The sequence below is a fragment of the Haliotis rufescens genome, unplaced genomic scaffold, assembly GCF_023055435.1.
Source record: "Haliotis rufescens isolate VD_foot unplaced genomic scaffold, xgHalRufe1.0.p SCAF_3, whole genome shotgun sequence".
NCBI classification, from domain to species: Eukaryota; Metazoa; Mollusca; class Gastropoda; order Lepetellida; family Haliotidae; genus Haliotis; species Haliotis rufescens.
In genome coordinates this window covers 8901886-8918286 of record NW_025964001.1, presented here as the reverse complement: position 1 = coordinate 8918286, position 16401 = coordinate 8901886, and the positions used below count along the sequence as shown (strand labels likewise).

General features: G+C 38.4%; 1 protein-coding gene across 5 annotated transcripts in view; it reads left to right on the top strand.

The window, feature by feature from the left end:
• LOC124140921 (serine/threonine-protein kinase D3-like) overlaps nt 1-16401 on the top strand; it is a 143018-nt gene that overhangs the window by 29059 nt on the left and 97558 nt on the right. For all 5 annotated transcript variants that reach the window (XM_046508759.2, XM_046508757.2, XM_046508761.2 and 2 more), the window contains exon 2: nt 5246-5384. In XM_046508759.2, the coding sequence (XP_046364715.1) occupies nt 5246-5384 (139 nt within the window). The remainder of the gene's footprint in view (nt 1-5245; nt 5385-16401) is intronic.

The following is a 16401-nucleotide window of genomic DNA, read 5'->3' as shown; positions in this document are numbered from 1 at the left end:
TGCAACTAAGGAATGGATAGTCAACTCTAATAATGTGCAACTGGAACATGCTAAATGACGCATGCAAGAAAGTGTGAATTTATTTCATTTTCACAACAATCACAGCGCAAATTCACAGCTGTACATAAAGAGTGATTTTAAGAAGAATGTTCTGTGACTTTAGTTACAACATAAGGTCATATATCACAATAGGCAGTTCTGGTTTACATCATGGTTACTTCAAAAAGTGCAACTAAGGAATGGATAGTCACTCTAATAATGTGCAACTGGACCTAAACAACGCATGTGAGGAAGTAACGAAACTGTTGAAGGCCAGACAGTTTGTTAGATTTTTAGAGTTGGTCAGTGATAAGAAACATTTTTTTTGAGAGGCTCAACCTTGAGAACAGTATGTGAGGTGTGTTGCGAAAAACATGAGCGTACTCTCTAAGAACCATATGTGATCTCATGGTCTGAAGTAATTCACTTTTAGTAGCAGCCCCTAACTGTGCCTGAATCAGCCTGTCAGTAACACACCCTCTTTGGGTTTTTCCAAGTGTATAAATGTTTTTATCATATAATGGATAAATGTATCGATGCTATAATACAATCTGATAAACTTGCTATCATGATACCCTATTCAACGTAATAAGCGCCCAGTGCGCTCTCAAAATTAGAAATAGGGGGCTCTTATTAGAATATTATTTTGGTGAATAAAACAGAGTTGAAAGATAAATTTCGTGGTTTATGCTGACAGCCTGAAATGTTTATATACAACAGATATATATGTTTCCAGAATTTAACTGCCCATAACGAGTGCGTATTATACACGAATAAATAGGTCTTGTGTACATTGATCAATCAGAAGGGGTGCTAATTGGGATTGTTCACTAGCCAATATATTAGCAAATATCGCTGTGGGCGCTTATTAGAGCAGGGCGCTTATTATGTCCAATACGGTTAGCTGAATATGCAAATGAGGTACCCTAGTAGCAGGAACTACTTTTTAATATTATCTCCATATGTTGATTCATTGTCTGCTTTCTTAACAAACTTTTGACTGATATTCCCCATAAGTTAAGATAGGGGTTTCCCATGTGTGGATGATTATGTAGACTAACATGACTGCAAATCATTGGCACTATATGATAAATGGGGAAGTTCACTCAATATATTTTTTCATTTTTGTAGCATTTTTATTTTGTTATCTCTGATATGTGATATTTTTGCTGCGGAAACACACTCAGATGATAATTTCTATATACCACCTGTGTCTCTATAGGCTTTTGTCCAACATTATGATGACACACTGTAACATAGTTTAACTGTTCAAACCCAACTCACTCACTCATAGCTTAATGTTGGAGGAAAGCCCAAAGTGATGCAGGTCTCATACCTTCATGAAACCCATGAGCACGGGTATGGTGCTGACAAATCTAGAAACATAATCGGGGCGAACTGGAATTCGAACCTGCAATCATAGGTTTCTGGCATGCCTAAGGGACACAACTCTGCACTGCCAATCATGGCACCTTAGACAACTGGGCCACCCGTGTCCCTCATTCTTTCTGAAGGAGTTTGGTTTAATTCCACTTTGAACAATATTTCAGTTCTCTAATGGCTATTGTAATCGATGTAATAAGCGCCCCGCTTTAATAAGCGCCCACGGCGATATTTGCTGATACATTGGCTAGTGAACAATCCCAATTAGCACCCCTTTCGATTGATCAATGTAAGACTTATTTATTCGTGTATAATACGTGTGTTATATGCATCCTTAATTATGAGAAATTAGATTCTGGAAAAAATATATCTGTCGTATATCAACATTTCAGGCTGTCAGCATAAACCACGAAATTTACGATCTTTCAACTCTGTGGTTTTTCACCAAAATAATATTCTAATACGAGACCGTATTTCTAATTTTGAGAGCGCCCTGGGTGCTTATTATGTCGAATACAGTATTGTCAACTGTAAGCAGGTCTTAGATGTTTGCACTGGTCCATAAGTCCATAAGTTTATAAGCACTAGTATGATGCTGACAAAGCTAGAAACTAAATCAGAGTAAAGCTGGGGCTTGAACCATGATCAGTTTTCTGTCCTGCCTGAGGGACACAACTCCGCACAGTGCAATGCATTTCCTGCGATGACAGGACTACCTATGTGCTCCATTTCACGAGACCTTAATAAGAACAGTGTAATTTTCTCTATGGATTCGTACATCCATGTCAACACCCATCTTCATCCATGAAAATGTCAATCTTTAAATCAGTGCACTTCTGGTCAACTATTTAGATTGTGTAACAATCTTTTGTCAGTCTGCTGCTCAGAGAGAAAAAGAGTGTCAGATGGGCCGATAATGAATCCATTTCAACTGAAGCATTACTGTATTCAGTGGCGCCTAACACTTGCTTGTGTTAATGGGTGTTAATAAGTACAGGTCATCGCTCTTCATTGTAGAGAGGCAACAGCCTTGTCCGCATGTATTGTTTTACTGTTATCCAAATTCATAAATTTCCCAGAATTTTGCTTTTTCACATGTGACTACAAAAGAGTTTGGTGTGGAGGATTTTCTGCAATTTCTGGTTGAGCTGCCTTGAAGGTTGTATGTTCCGGCAGAACTGTTTGCAAAGAATAAACAAGATTAAACAAACATGATAAATAAATGTTAATAATACCTTTCATGCATGTTTAGCTTTTCAAAAGGGTATCGTATGTATATTTTGTTTTCAAATAGAATAAAAACTCAAAATTTAGTACACAAATATTTCAAAGGTTTTGCAAAGCATGTGTGGCAAGTAGATCAGACTTCCTGATTGATTGCCATTCATTTCGCCAGTAGGCACTGAAGTTTAATCCAGATTTGGGGCATCACAGTAATAATAACTAGCCCCCCAAAGAGTATTTCTGTCACAAATTCCATGTCAGCTGTTATATGTCACATAGAAACTGTCACGATTACTCATGCATGCTTCAAGATATTAAGTTATATATTTATTGAACGTTATGACAAATGTCATGGTTTTGTGTTTTATCGTGACATAATGTTTAGATATGTGAAAAAACTCTCTTATCTATATTGTTCTTGACAATGATAGCCAACCTAAGCATTGGAAATATATTTTGAATGTTCTTGTGTAAAGCATGTAAATTTGTCTACATTAGGGATAAAAAGATAAACATTGACTCCTATTTTGAAAAAATGACATTAAGAAATTTCTGATGAGTCGGACATCAGTGGTGATGCAGACAAAGATTTGTTGCATTGTTGATTGTTTACATGTTGGAAAGATTCTTGGTTAATGTTCTCTTACTTTTCTGGAAATAAATTTTCTGTTATCTGAACAAATGGCTGATGTTATGTAGGCAATGTGTTAAAAGTCTTAAGGACAAGTTTTTTCAAGATTCCTTTCACATGTTAAAGGAAGTAAGAGCCTGTTTCTTAGCAATAGATTGAATAGCCTTCTGGGTAAAAGCAAAACATTGTTTTTCAAGTTTAAATTTATCTTGAGCTCAAATAATGAAAAAAATGTTATTACTTATATCTTCAATCTTCCTCAGGCATGGGTGTTCTCTGATTGTAAAAGTCGAGTTCCACCCTTGTCGAATTAAGTAAGGATAAGATATATGGATGAACTACGCTGGAATTTCTGGGCTATTATGAGTTAGTCCCTTGTATGTCCCTCCTACTGACCAATCAGGTTCCACCTCTCATATCCCTTAAACAAAATGGCGGCGCCCAGTTAAGACAATCTGATCGATAATCAAGATCTTTATTGTGATAAAACAGGTCTTACTTTGTGAAGTGCATCAAATCACGTAAGCACCTTGATTTAAAACATGAAAAGATTTGGAAAATTTCTGTTAACCTCATGTTGACTGTACACATGCCTTGCAAATCCTGCAACCACTGAAATCTACACAGCAGTTTACGAATCAGATGTTGATTTTATTACTCAGACTCGTTAGTCCAGCCAAAATGTAACTCCATAATTCCAGCCTAATTCGGCAAGGGTGGAAACTGGATTTATATAGTCAGTTAACTCCCTTGCCTCGGGAAGATGTATACAGTATCTTCATGCAACCATATATGTCTTCTAGCCTTGACGGGGCGGTCGGGTAGACAAGTGGTTAAAGCGTTTACTCGTCACGCCGAAGACCCGGGTTCGATTCCCGACATGGGTACAATGTGTGAAGCCCATTTCTTGTGTCCCCTGCCGTGATATTGCTGGAATATTGCTAAGAGTGGCGTAAAACCAAACTCACTCACTCACTGACTCTAGCCTTGACATGTGCTCATCTGTGTAACAATCCATCCATTGTAAACATTAACATATTCAACGTTTCCTACATAACCCGTAGCTGGAAACTAAATTGCATGGAGGATCCTAGCAATGGCGTCTCTAAGACCTGCTCACAGAATTATGATGTGATTTTAGACATAGATGATTAGGTACCCTGAATACTGTAAATACTTGAAATTAATGCGTCTCCAAATTAATATGACTGCTGACCACTAGCCAAAAATGCACCTCAATATCAATTTGACTTCCCCCGCCCCATCCACAATGGAATGATACATATCCTGACCTTAATCTAACCTGACCTCTATCCAATCAAACAGCAAATAGCACTGCTTAGTAGCACCTAATGCACTTCCGTAAAAACAATAAACAGTGTTTTCCTAAAAACAACACACAGTTTATATGTTTATTCTGTTGACTGGCATTAAGGAAGTTCAAAGGCAATAAAATAATTAAACCAAGAACAGTTCACTGATTGGTATGCGGAGAAGGTGTCAACAAACTTGAAGGCAGATGACAAGACAAAGTCTGTAGATCTGAGGAGTGTGGTGAAGCGTATCGGTGTGCGTTGGGTCGTGTTGGCCTTTAACAAAGTGTTGAGTGGGTGGTGTCTGTCTGCGGGAGTGGTCAATGATGCCTAGTTTGACATGAGTGGGTAGAACTCTTGACCCCAGCAGTGGTAACTCACTGGATGCCTATGGTGTAATTCAATTCTTTGAATGACATGGAAATATACTTGTTACAATTGCTGCTCAATAAATCGTGTTTGTGTTTATATTCAAGTTGGTATTTCAGCTATCCAAAGTGAGCAGTGAGGCCGTCTTATTGTTGATAGTCATTTTGGAGTCATAAATACGAAGTTTCATTAATGCGAACCAAGACCACTCACATTTTTTGCATTTAATTCACGCTCGCGTTAATACAATGATGTCTAATAGTGCATCTCTCTTCAATGTTTCCAGTTCCCTGAACATGGCTTCTACAACCTTGTGGACAAGATTCTGTTGTTCCAACACAACCAGAGCTGTGCCAATGTCCTGCAACTCATTGATGACCCCAGCACCATCGGGGAGGCCAGTCTTGTGGAAGTTGTACTCTCAGGTAAGGTGACTATATAAGGAGCCATTCAGCTCATCTGGTCGGTAGATGCCTACAGCGTACAGGATCAGACACTACATGTTGTTCGTCATGGGTCCATATTCAAGAGTATTGTTCACTTGAAAAGTTTGATGTCCTGAACATGCTGAAAAATAATGTGTTGGTGCAATATCAGAATTGTTCAGCTCCTTACAGAGAAGATTCCAGCATAACCACCAGCACACACAAACCCTAACCCCCCCCCCACACACACACACACACTCACTCACTCACTCACTAACTAACACACAAAGAAAATCACTCACAAAGAAAATCACTCACAAATGAATCACACAAGGCTGGAACCTGGTTCTTTTTAACGTGTGACCTCTTAAAATCCTGTAATTTCCTGTGTTATTCAACTTAACCTGATCCCCAATGTAGTCATCTCTATGGTGTGCTCAGATTCTGTTCTGTACCACAATCCACACAGGGGTATTTTTTGAGAGCAGACAGAGCAGTAGTGTCTCTAGTTATTGCTAGTGATGGAATGATCGAAGATTTCTTGTTTTACACTGACATGCACCGTTTGCCCAGATGACACAGTGGTCAAAAGTGCCACAATTTGCAGGGCAGAGTGGCCTCCCTTAGCCATGGCAGGAATCCAAGAATTCGCGATGCCAAAGATCCCTTTTTGTTGACTTATCATTGGTTTATCAGTGACATGCCCTACTACTGTGTTTCACCCAAATTGTAAATGTAAAATGTGAGTCGTAAAGACCTTCATGACAATGACCTACTGTTGAAAAGGTGTGAAACCCAACTCACTCAAATACTGCCTCCAGCTCAAGGCAGGTCTCAGCAACCTAGTAGACTGCCGTGATATTGCTGTAACGTTACTCAAATCACTCACAATGACAGGAAGTGTATGAATGGTGGTGTTCCATCCTAGTATAGGGTAACGTTTGCTTCTCAAGTTCACACATTGTGGATCATGTCCAGTCATCAGGGCCCACTTGCACAAAGCGATCTTAGCGATAAGATGATCTTAACTCCCATGCTTTAACATAGGCTTACAATAGTCGTAGCGCTAAGATCGCTTTGTGCAAGTGGGCCCTGGATTGTATAAGGCCTGAAAAAAAGTGATGTGGTTCTCATTATCTGACTGACCCAAAGTGAAGGTGCCGACACTAATATATATTTTAGTGGTATGTTCTTTTCATGACAAAACAATTAGGACACAAGAAAATATACATCATACCTAGAACATCCTGCATAGTTGGAAGGATTATAAAAAAAAGATAATTGGAAAAAGATTGTGTGTACCTACCTCACCTAAATTAAAGTTCGACCTGTGAAATCCAGGGTAGAATAGGTCTTCAGCAACCCATGCTTGCCGTAAAAGGCGACTATGCTTGTCGTAAGAGGCGACTAACGGGATTGGGTGGTCAGGCTTGCTGACTTGGTTAATGCATGTCATCGTATCCCAATTGCGTGGATCAATGCTCATGATGTCAGTCACTGGATTGTCTGGTCCAGACTCGTTTATTTACAGACCGCCGTCATATAGCTGCAATATTGCTGAGTGCAGCGTTAAACAACAAACATAAAAAACAACAAGAAATTATTAATTATTTAAGACCTTATGGATCAGACTATGAGCCGTGGAATATGATGTGTACAAAGTCTTTGTACTACAGCAAGCTTGATATGTCAGTGATATAGAGCTATTCCTGCTTAAAGATCTGTTATTGTTGCAAGATTCAATATGTTTCACAAAAACTGTTACTATGTTTTATAACAAGGTGATTGTTAAGAACAGTATGCCAGTTTTATCATGTTTATGCACAGATCTTGCAGTAATCATTGTGCACTGGATGATTTCCTGGCCAGTATCATGTTATAATGGCAACAAGTGATACTGATTGATTGATGCAGCATGTGTCAAGTGACCCCCTGCTCACCGGGGAAACTGATGTGTCAGGTATCAGACATACAGGGCCAAGGGACATGCTCAGACATTGAGGGTAATTTGTTTCCTGGGGGGGTCAATGACCAGCCCCTGGCTATCTGGAGCAATGCAGGTGTAATACTGATGGCTGGGGATTACCTAAACCAACGATTACCTGCAGATGTCAGAAGTGAAAGGCATCTACGACCTATTATCTGATACATTATAGAGCTTACATGTTTGTACAAGGGTTCTCAAGCTGTTGATGGTTAAATTGAATATGTTTGATTGGCTTTAAATAGGTCATGTTGTAGGGAGTTCTCTGTCGGACCTCATGTTGTATGGCGTTCTGGAGGTCTCTTGAAAGGTATAATAACTCAAGACCTCATGTTGTGAGGTGTTCATGAGATCTCTTGTTGTTAGGTGTTCGGGAACCTCATGTTGTGGTGGGTGAACATATGGCAATCTCTTGTTGTAGGGTGTTCTCCTGAAAACCTCATGTTGTAGGGTGTTCTGAAGACCTCATGATGTAGGGTGTTCTGAAGACCTCATGATGTAGGGTGTTCTGAAGACCTCATGATGTAGGGTGTTCTGAAGACCTCATGTTGTAGGGTGTTCTGAAGACCTCATGATGTAGGGTGTTCTGAAGACCTCATGATGTAGGGTGTTCTGAAGACCTCATGTTGTAGGGTGTTCTCCTGAAAACCTCATGTTGTAGGGTGTTCTCCTGAAGACCTCATGTTGTAGGGTGTTCTGAAGACCTCATGATGTAGGGTGTTCTGAAGACCTCATGATGTAGGGTGTTCTGAAGACCTCATGTTGTAGGGTGTTCTCCTGAAAACCTCATGTTGTAGGGTGTTCTCCTGAAGACCTCATGTTGTAGGGTGTTCTGAAGACCTCATGATGTAGGGTGTTCTGAAGACCTCATGTTGTAGGATGTTCTCCTGAAGACCTCATGTTGTAGGGTGTTCTGAAGACCTCATGTTGTAGGGTGTTCTGAAGACCTCATGTTGTAGGGTGTTCTCCTGAAGACCTCATGTTTTAGGATGTTCTGAAGACCTCATGTTGTAGGGTGTTCTGAAGACCTCATGTTGTAGGGTGTTCTCCTGAAGACCTCATGTTGTAGGGTGTTCTCCTGAAGACCTCATGTTGTAGGGTGTTCTCCTGAAGACCTCATGTTGTAGGGTGTTCTGAAGACCTCATGTTGTAGGATGTTCTCCTGAAGACCCCATGTTGTAGGGTGTTCTCCTGAAGACCTCGTGTTGTAGGGTGTTCTCCTGAAGACCTCACGTAGTAACACATAATATAATAACATAAAACCTGATGCTATTTGAAGAGCTCACTGAAATACTATTGCATGGAGTTGTATATATATATCTGAATCTCAGGATTGCAACCTGAGTGATATAAGTGAACATGGTGAATGGTATATTTATCGGCAATTGGTCCAGCTGAGGAAACAATAAAATGGCTAGATAGTAAATGACTCAGGCACTCGGATTTTGATATCAGCAGACATGGCACTGTTCACGAAAAGGATTATCTTGTAACATGGCTAGCTTACAACATTAGCCTTGTGGTAGTCAATAAAAAATGGCAATATTTTCTATGGGTTTTGATCAGATTGATGTGACAAAACTTTCTAAATTTGAACTTGTTTCAAAAGCGTATTTTAAACTCTGTTTAACAGTGCTTAAATCTAATTGGTGATAATTTTACAGAATAAGACATTAGGCTTCTAATAAGTTGAATTTTTTGATAGGCAAACGTCTCCAACCCTGTTTACATGACAATGTTTTTAACACTGGCTTTAACAAGTATAAGAGGCTATCGTATCTAGCCTGTCAAAGTAGCTTGTTCACTGATAAATCAAAGATAGATAACAGAAAAAAACAGTTATTGTCAATGCAAGGGAAGGAATAGAAATATCTACAATTGTTTATATACATGAATATTTTGGGTGGACATTTTGTTGTTGTGAAAAATGAGCATACATACAAAAATTCCCAAAATATTACTAATCGCTATTTTCCATTTGTTTAGTATATATATTAGGTTTATGAGTTTGTATGTGCATGTAACTGAATAAGTTGTTCACAACTGTATGTTTGAAGTGATCAGAAAATGTGAAATTTAAAAAAGTACTGTTAACAAATTTTATTTAATCTTGGAATTGAAAAGGTGATTTTAAAAGCGTGAATCAGTTAGTGAGTTGGGTTTTTAACGCTTTTTGCAATATTCCAGCAATGCAATGTCAGAGCAATAAATCCTTCCACTCATTGTGAAGCCAGGCAACAACCGAGTGAAAGACAGATCTATATTTTCCAAGGCTCTTGAGATGAGGTGTGTCAGCTTCGTTTGAGTTTAAAAATTCTAGATGTGATTTGCTAATCTTATTATAGACTAAGTACAGGGCTATGTGATGAACAAGGGATATTATGTCAGCTGACGCTGTGAGAATAGGAATTCCTTGGTGACAGGGAGTTATTCAATCAGTGATGCTACATTCAACATCTCAACATTAAAATAGCAGCAAGACATGAAATATGACACATGGTAGAATCATGGCAGATATATATATTTAGATACCGTATTCGACGTAATAAGCGCCCGGGGCGCTCTCAAAATTAGAAATAGGGGGCTCTTGTTAGAATAAAAGTTTGGTGAAAAAAAACCAGTTGAAAGATCGTAAACTTCGTGGTGTATGCTTACAGTCTGAAATGAGACAAAAGAAAAGTCTGTGCGTATTATACACGACAGATATATTATTCCAGAATTTAATTGACGATAATTAAGGGTGCATATAACACGCGAGTGCGTATGAAACACGAATAAATAAGTCTTGTGTACATTAATCATTCGGAAGGGGTGCTAATTGAGATTGTTCACTTGCCAATATATTAGCAAATATCGCCGTGGGCGCTTATTAGAGCGGGGCGCTTATTACGTCGAATACGGTAGATGCATTACACAAGAGGAACTGGTTGTCACTGTAGTGTTTGTCAGAGCAACAGGAAGTTGTGGAGGACAATAACATTATACTGTCATTTGATATACCATGTGAAGACTTTATATGTTAATTCAGTTCAATGTTCTTTATTCGATTTAGTTTTCAGGGGAAACCAACCATATTTTGTACAAGTAAAAAATGAAAATCTGAATATATACTTATTAATATAAATTAGGAACACATTATAAAACACTAGAATTGTTTGCTACTGTCGATAATGCCACTTATCAACCATTTACAGAGTAAATTCTTATTGTTACCTACGAAGGCACACATATCAGGGTTCATAAAAATCATATGTGCCCTAAGGTCGTATCACGTCACGAGACAACAGTGTATTGTTTCCATCATCCGGACAGCAATGCCAACGTCATTCGAATCTTATTGTGACATGAGGTGAGAATGACGTCACACTAGAAACAGCATCATAGCTGAAGATTGCTGACGTCATTCGACAAATTGTGGTTCCGTTGCTGTTGCAACTTGCTGTCTCTATAGGTAAACACTCAAATTCGTCTCTGTATGTTGACATCTTCTTCAGTAATAAATAGAACATTATTTTCGTGTTCACGTCATACTATGTATGGCTCCCCAAATTACTAACATAAACTCAAATTTTCCAATGACACAATGTTTTCCCCCATCTCAGAAAACATTATCAGCTGATCACCACGATCATGTAACACCAGAAATACCAAACCAAATCAACAAATCCGAACTGAAGACACAGTGAAGTACACAATTTAATCCTATTATGATGTCTGGTTATAAACAAATTGTTCATTGTTTATTTGGACTAATGTTTGCAATATATTTTATTAAATATATTCAAAATTTCATTCAATAATAATAATAATGTTTACAATAATTTCGGCAAAATCGTATGCGAAGTGATCGGAAATCTGTTATCCGTTATTTACAGCAACCACGGTCAGATTACCGCTATTGACGCCTTGAAACGAACCTTAGTTGCAAGAGAATGGATACACATATCATAAATGCCGTACTATGAATTGCTAAAAGTTATATTTGAGGCAGTTTGACTATTAAATGTCAACATAAGGTTTTCGCAATCGAAATACATGTAGCCCGTAAAGTCCCTACGGTGAATGGTCAAATTGTTCCATACCTAAAAAATATATCCTGCATACCACCTGTACCAAAGTGCTACGCTTATGATTCTTATAATTTTAAGTATATATATAGTGGAAGCTCCAACTAAAATAACACAATATTGGAATATATTATTCCTGATAAACAAATAATTTCATAGACAATTTCTTCCGACCATTGCATCAAAATTCTTTGAAGTTGTATCATTGGGTACGTTTTAACTGAATCACCGGTAGATTGGGAGGAAACGTGTGCACAGCTGACTGGTATATCCGGCTTAGTATACGAGAAAATACACACGGTAATCCTAATCTCTGCATATAAAACAATGCCTTGGAGAGCAGGAAATACATTTTGAATGGTAAATCATCATGTCTAGTGATGTTTTATATCAAATTTCATACTTTATTGACCAAGTGTGTTATACCTGTCTATTCACCTGAATTAGCTGAAGGGATACGATGTGGGTTTTTTAAAGCACATATTGATACTCGATAAATCTTTTTTGACACTATGAATCATAAACAACTTCTATTCTAATTTTTTTTTAAACTCTGAAGCATGCAATGTAGATCGTGTCAGGTAGGCAGAGTAAACTGTTTTGTTGGTCATCTACCACCTACGACTCGACCTTTGTTGAACCGTTGATCATCAATAACGCTCATCAATTATTTGGACCCCGAAGGTAGCTTTGTAGCAAGGGATGACTGTATCCTATATTTACCTGCTTTGTTATTAAGCATGTTAAGAATATAAACATTATATGTTTTCGGATTTGCAGATTGGGTTTTCTTGAGTATTTGATGCCTTGAAATTTCATTTTGAACGGATGGCATCAGTCCTGAGCATGCTGACATGATTTTCCTAAAAGCACTGATGACTGGGCCATGTTTAAGTTTAATGAAGAACGTTTTTGCCCAACCTTTTAATATGACAAAGGCATCATTCAGTTGTTGTTAAACTTGTTAAAGTGTTGTGGATGTCATATCAAACAATATTCCCGTCTTGTTGCCTTTCTTTTTGTCATGAGTATATGTCTTCACGTACGTGATACATTCATGACAGCTGCCATCGTTCCTAAGTGTTTATTTATCATAAATACCCGACTGATTGAACATAATTTTTTGTAGACATTGGATTAGATTTAACTGAACCATTTTCTTCTTGGCACAATAATTTAACATTGAAAGCAAGGGGAATGTGACCAAGGTGGTGGGTGCTTATGTCTGGTGGTGTGCTCATTTGTAAGCAGTGGACATTGAATGTGGGCATGTGCTGCATACCTAACAACATCTCAGAAGGAGACCAGGCTTAATGAGCATCTCTCAGACTTGCACAAGTTAGTCTTGACACTGTGTGTAATCAACCAATCATCTGAAGGATCTTCTTGTTCATGCAGGCATTTAGATCTTGCTGATGCGTGTTACCCTTGGGACACATTGTTAATTCTCTTTTTTGCTTTTGACAACATTGAGAAATGTTTGACTATTTTGGTGGAAAATTAGTTTTGTAAATGGTGGAGAATGCAGGAATATTATTTATCGCTTATTTTGTGAATGAAACATTGAATGTTTTTTACAAATAAGCTATTGTGTTCACTGAACTTTATAATGAAAATGCACATGACAATGTTCAAATTTTTTAAGTCAGTATTGTTAGTTCACTTAACTGGAGGTCAATGAAGTGAGTGTTTGTCATGGTGCATTGTCCTTCATATGTCCGTCCGTCGATATCTGTTGTATTTTTTAATCTCCCACAAGGAGATTATGAAGCAGTTACTTGTATGTTACTAGCATGTTTTTTAGAATATCATACAGTAATGTTTTGTTTTTTTACAAATTGGAGTTTTTGCTCCGGCTACAACCTCTGACTTTCACCTATCCCCCTTTTTCTAGTGTTACAGCACTTTTGCAGTGTTCGAAATAACTGCCTGCCCGACCGTCCGAGACTGGTTGATTTCAACTCGGGCTCAGATTTTCAAATCCCCCTGCCCGACGGTCGGGTTATATTTCATATGTAAAAATATTCTAAATATTTCCGGATGACAAGCATTAATTCACATGTAAAGATGAATGATAAAATGTAACCCCCCAAAAAACCTGTTAGCTTTTAGACAACCTAACATTTAGCGATGCGCTTATGCTACAAGCAATCAGTTTTCATATTTTTAATTAAATTATCCTGAGAAACATATGATTATAGTGGGCAGGCAGGTTTTGGTCAGGGCTGGCAAGTATTTCAGCTAGCCAGTCCTGTGGTCTGGCTGAAATTTTTGGGAGTTTCATACCCTGACTTTTGACATCTTCTCTCAAACTACAAGCCCTATCAAGATTATGTGTTGCATGCATGATCTAAGTTATGGATTCTCAAAAACTAGCTCGCAGTATTTGATCTAATGTGAGCCATATTTACTTTATTTGATATAGGTCATGGCTGTGTATGGTAAAGAGTTAGACATGCATAGAATAACTAAAACAACAAACAAGGTAGACAGAGGGTGATGTCTTTCATGATCATTAACGTTGAATTATATAGCCACATCTTTCCCAAGGTATTTGCATCTGTACCGAGTTATTGCATTGAAAGAACATCGAAGAAAAAATCCATACGTAAACTCTGACTTCATTAAAACATTTTTGTTTCAACTTATTTAACCATTTTGACAGTAGTACTGACACTGTTTGAGAATGCACTGACAAATCAATAACCAATCTCTCTGGTTTTGGACCCTTGCTGTGACTTGGCAATACGGCTTATATGTTACGGTAATAATGTTACGTGGCCTCGATAGTCCTGATTGGCTTCGAACACTAGACAGGATAACTTCTATTCTTCAAGCTGTGAAAGTAATCATTGATTTGTCATCAGACAACATGATCTGGACAAGTACACAATGTTGTCAATAACTGGTGTAATTGGACGGAGAAAACAATGGGGACTGCATGGCTGAAATTGATATGACAGCCATGTCAGAGGTAACACATCCCTGATTAATCACCAATGTTGGTGCCTCTCACCCATGGTGCTAATTGTGAACATGTCATTAGCATACTGACAGTTTTGGTCAGATTGTCAGATCCAAAGTTCAAGGTCGTTGAGAACTTCTACATTATGAGCCCCCAATGTGTCACGCTACCTGGCTCCAATTTTCTTGGAGGTCAGAAGAAGTAGAGTTGAGGTTTGTCAGTAATTAACTCCCTTGACTGTATGATCAAATAGGCTTTCGTGCTGATTTTGACATGTCCTGAGCATAGCCGGTATGTTTTCTTGAGAGGACAACCAGATTGTATTGAAACGTAATGAAAATTTGGCTTTCAATATGCGGGTATGTTTTTGAGAGAGCAACCAATCTGGGATTAAACATAAGAAATTTTCACACTGTTTTTCTCCCGTTTGTATTTTTCGGGATGATTTCGTAGGTTTAGAGAGCATCCATTGAATGCCCCTGTGAAGGGAGTTGTTGGTTGGTTTAGAGAGCGTCCATTACATGCCTCTGTGAAGGGAGTTATTGGTTGGTTTCGAGAGTGTCAATTAAATGCCTCTGTGATGGGAGTTATTGGTTGGTTTAGAGAGTGTCCATTAAATGCCTCTGTAATGGGAGTTATTTGTTGGTTTAGAGAGTGTCCATTGAATGCCTCTGTGAAGGGAGTTGTTGGTTGGTTTAGAGAGTGTCCATTATATGCCTCTGTGAAGGGAGTTATTGGTTGGTTTCGAGAGTGTCAATTAAATGCCTCTGTGATGTGAGTTATTGGTTGGTTTAGAGAGTGTCCATTAAATGCCTCTGTGATGGGAGTTATTGGTTGGTTTAGAGAGTGTCAATTAAATGCCTCTGTGATGGGAGTTATTGGTTGGTTTAGAGAGTGTCCATTAAATGCCTCTATGATGGGTGTTGTTGGTTGGTTTAGAGAGTGTCCATTAAATGCCTCTGTGATGGGAATTATTTGTTGGTTTAGAGAGTGTCAATTAAATGCCTCTGTGATAGGAGTTATTGGTTGGTTTAGAGAGTGTCCATTCAATGCCTCTATGGTGGGAGTTGTTGGTTGGTTTAGAGAGTGTCCATTGTATGCCTCTGTGATGGGAGATATTGGCTGGTTTAGAGAGTGTCCATTGTATGCCTCTGTGAAGGGAGTTGTTGTTGGTTTAGAGAATGTCCATTGTATGCCTCTGTGATGGGAGTTTGTTGGTTTAGAGAGTGTCCATTGTATGCCTCTGTGATGCGAGTTATTTGTTGGTCACAAAGCCTAACCACAAGATCCATGTTGAGTCGGCTCATGTAACAAAGATTGCCGGGGAGATTTCTAAACCAGATTCCCTTCATGGTTGTCTTCAAAAATATCCAATGTATGTCTCTGCATTCTGATTAATTATTCCCTGCCCAACAAAGTTGCCAGGGATTATAGAAACGGGCTCCATCTGTCCGTCCTTAAGTCCGTCCGTCCGTCACGTTTCGTTTCCGGAGCATAACTCATAAACAGTTCAACATCTTTTCATCAAACTTTGCTGGTCTGTCAGGTACATGCTGAACTGGTGCCTTTTGCTATTTAGAAATTTTTGAAATTTTTATTTTTTACGTTTCCATGGCAACAAGATGGACTTAGGTTCTGTTAGTGTAGGGTTCGTTTTCGGAGTATAACTCATAAACCGTTCAATATTTTTTCATCAAACTTTGCAGGTCTGTCAGGTACATGCTGAACTGGTGCCTTTTGCTATTTAGAAATTTGAGAAATTTTTTTTTTTACGTTTCCATGGCCATGATGGCAGCAAGATGGACTTAGGTTCTGTGAAGGTAGGGTTCGTTTTCAGAGCATAACTCATAAACCGTTCAATATGTTTTCATCAAACTTTGCAGGTCTGTCAGGTACAAGCTGAACTGGTGCCTTTTGCTATTTAGAAATTTTAGAATTTTTCATTTTTTTACGTTTCCATGGCAGCAAGATGGACTTAGGTTCCAAACTCTACTCTTTTTT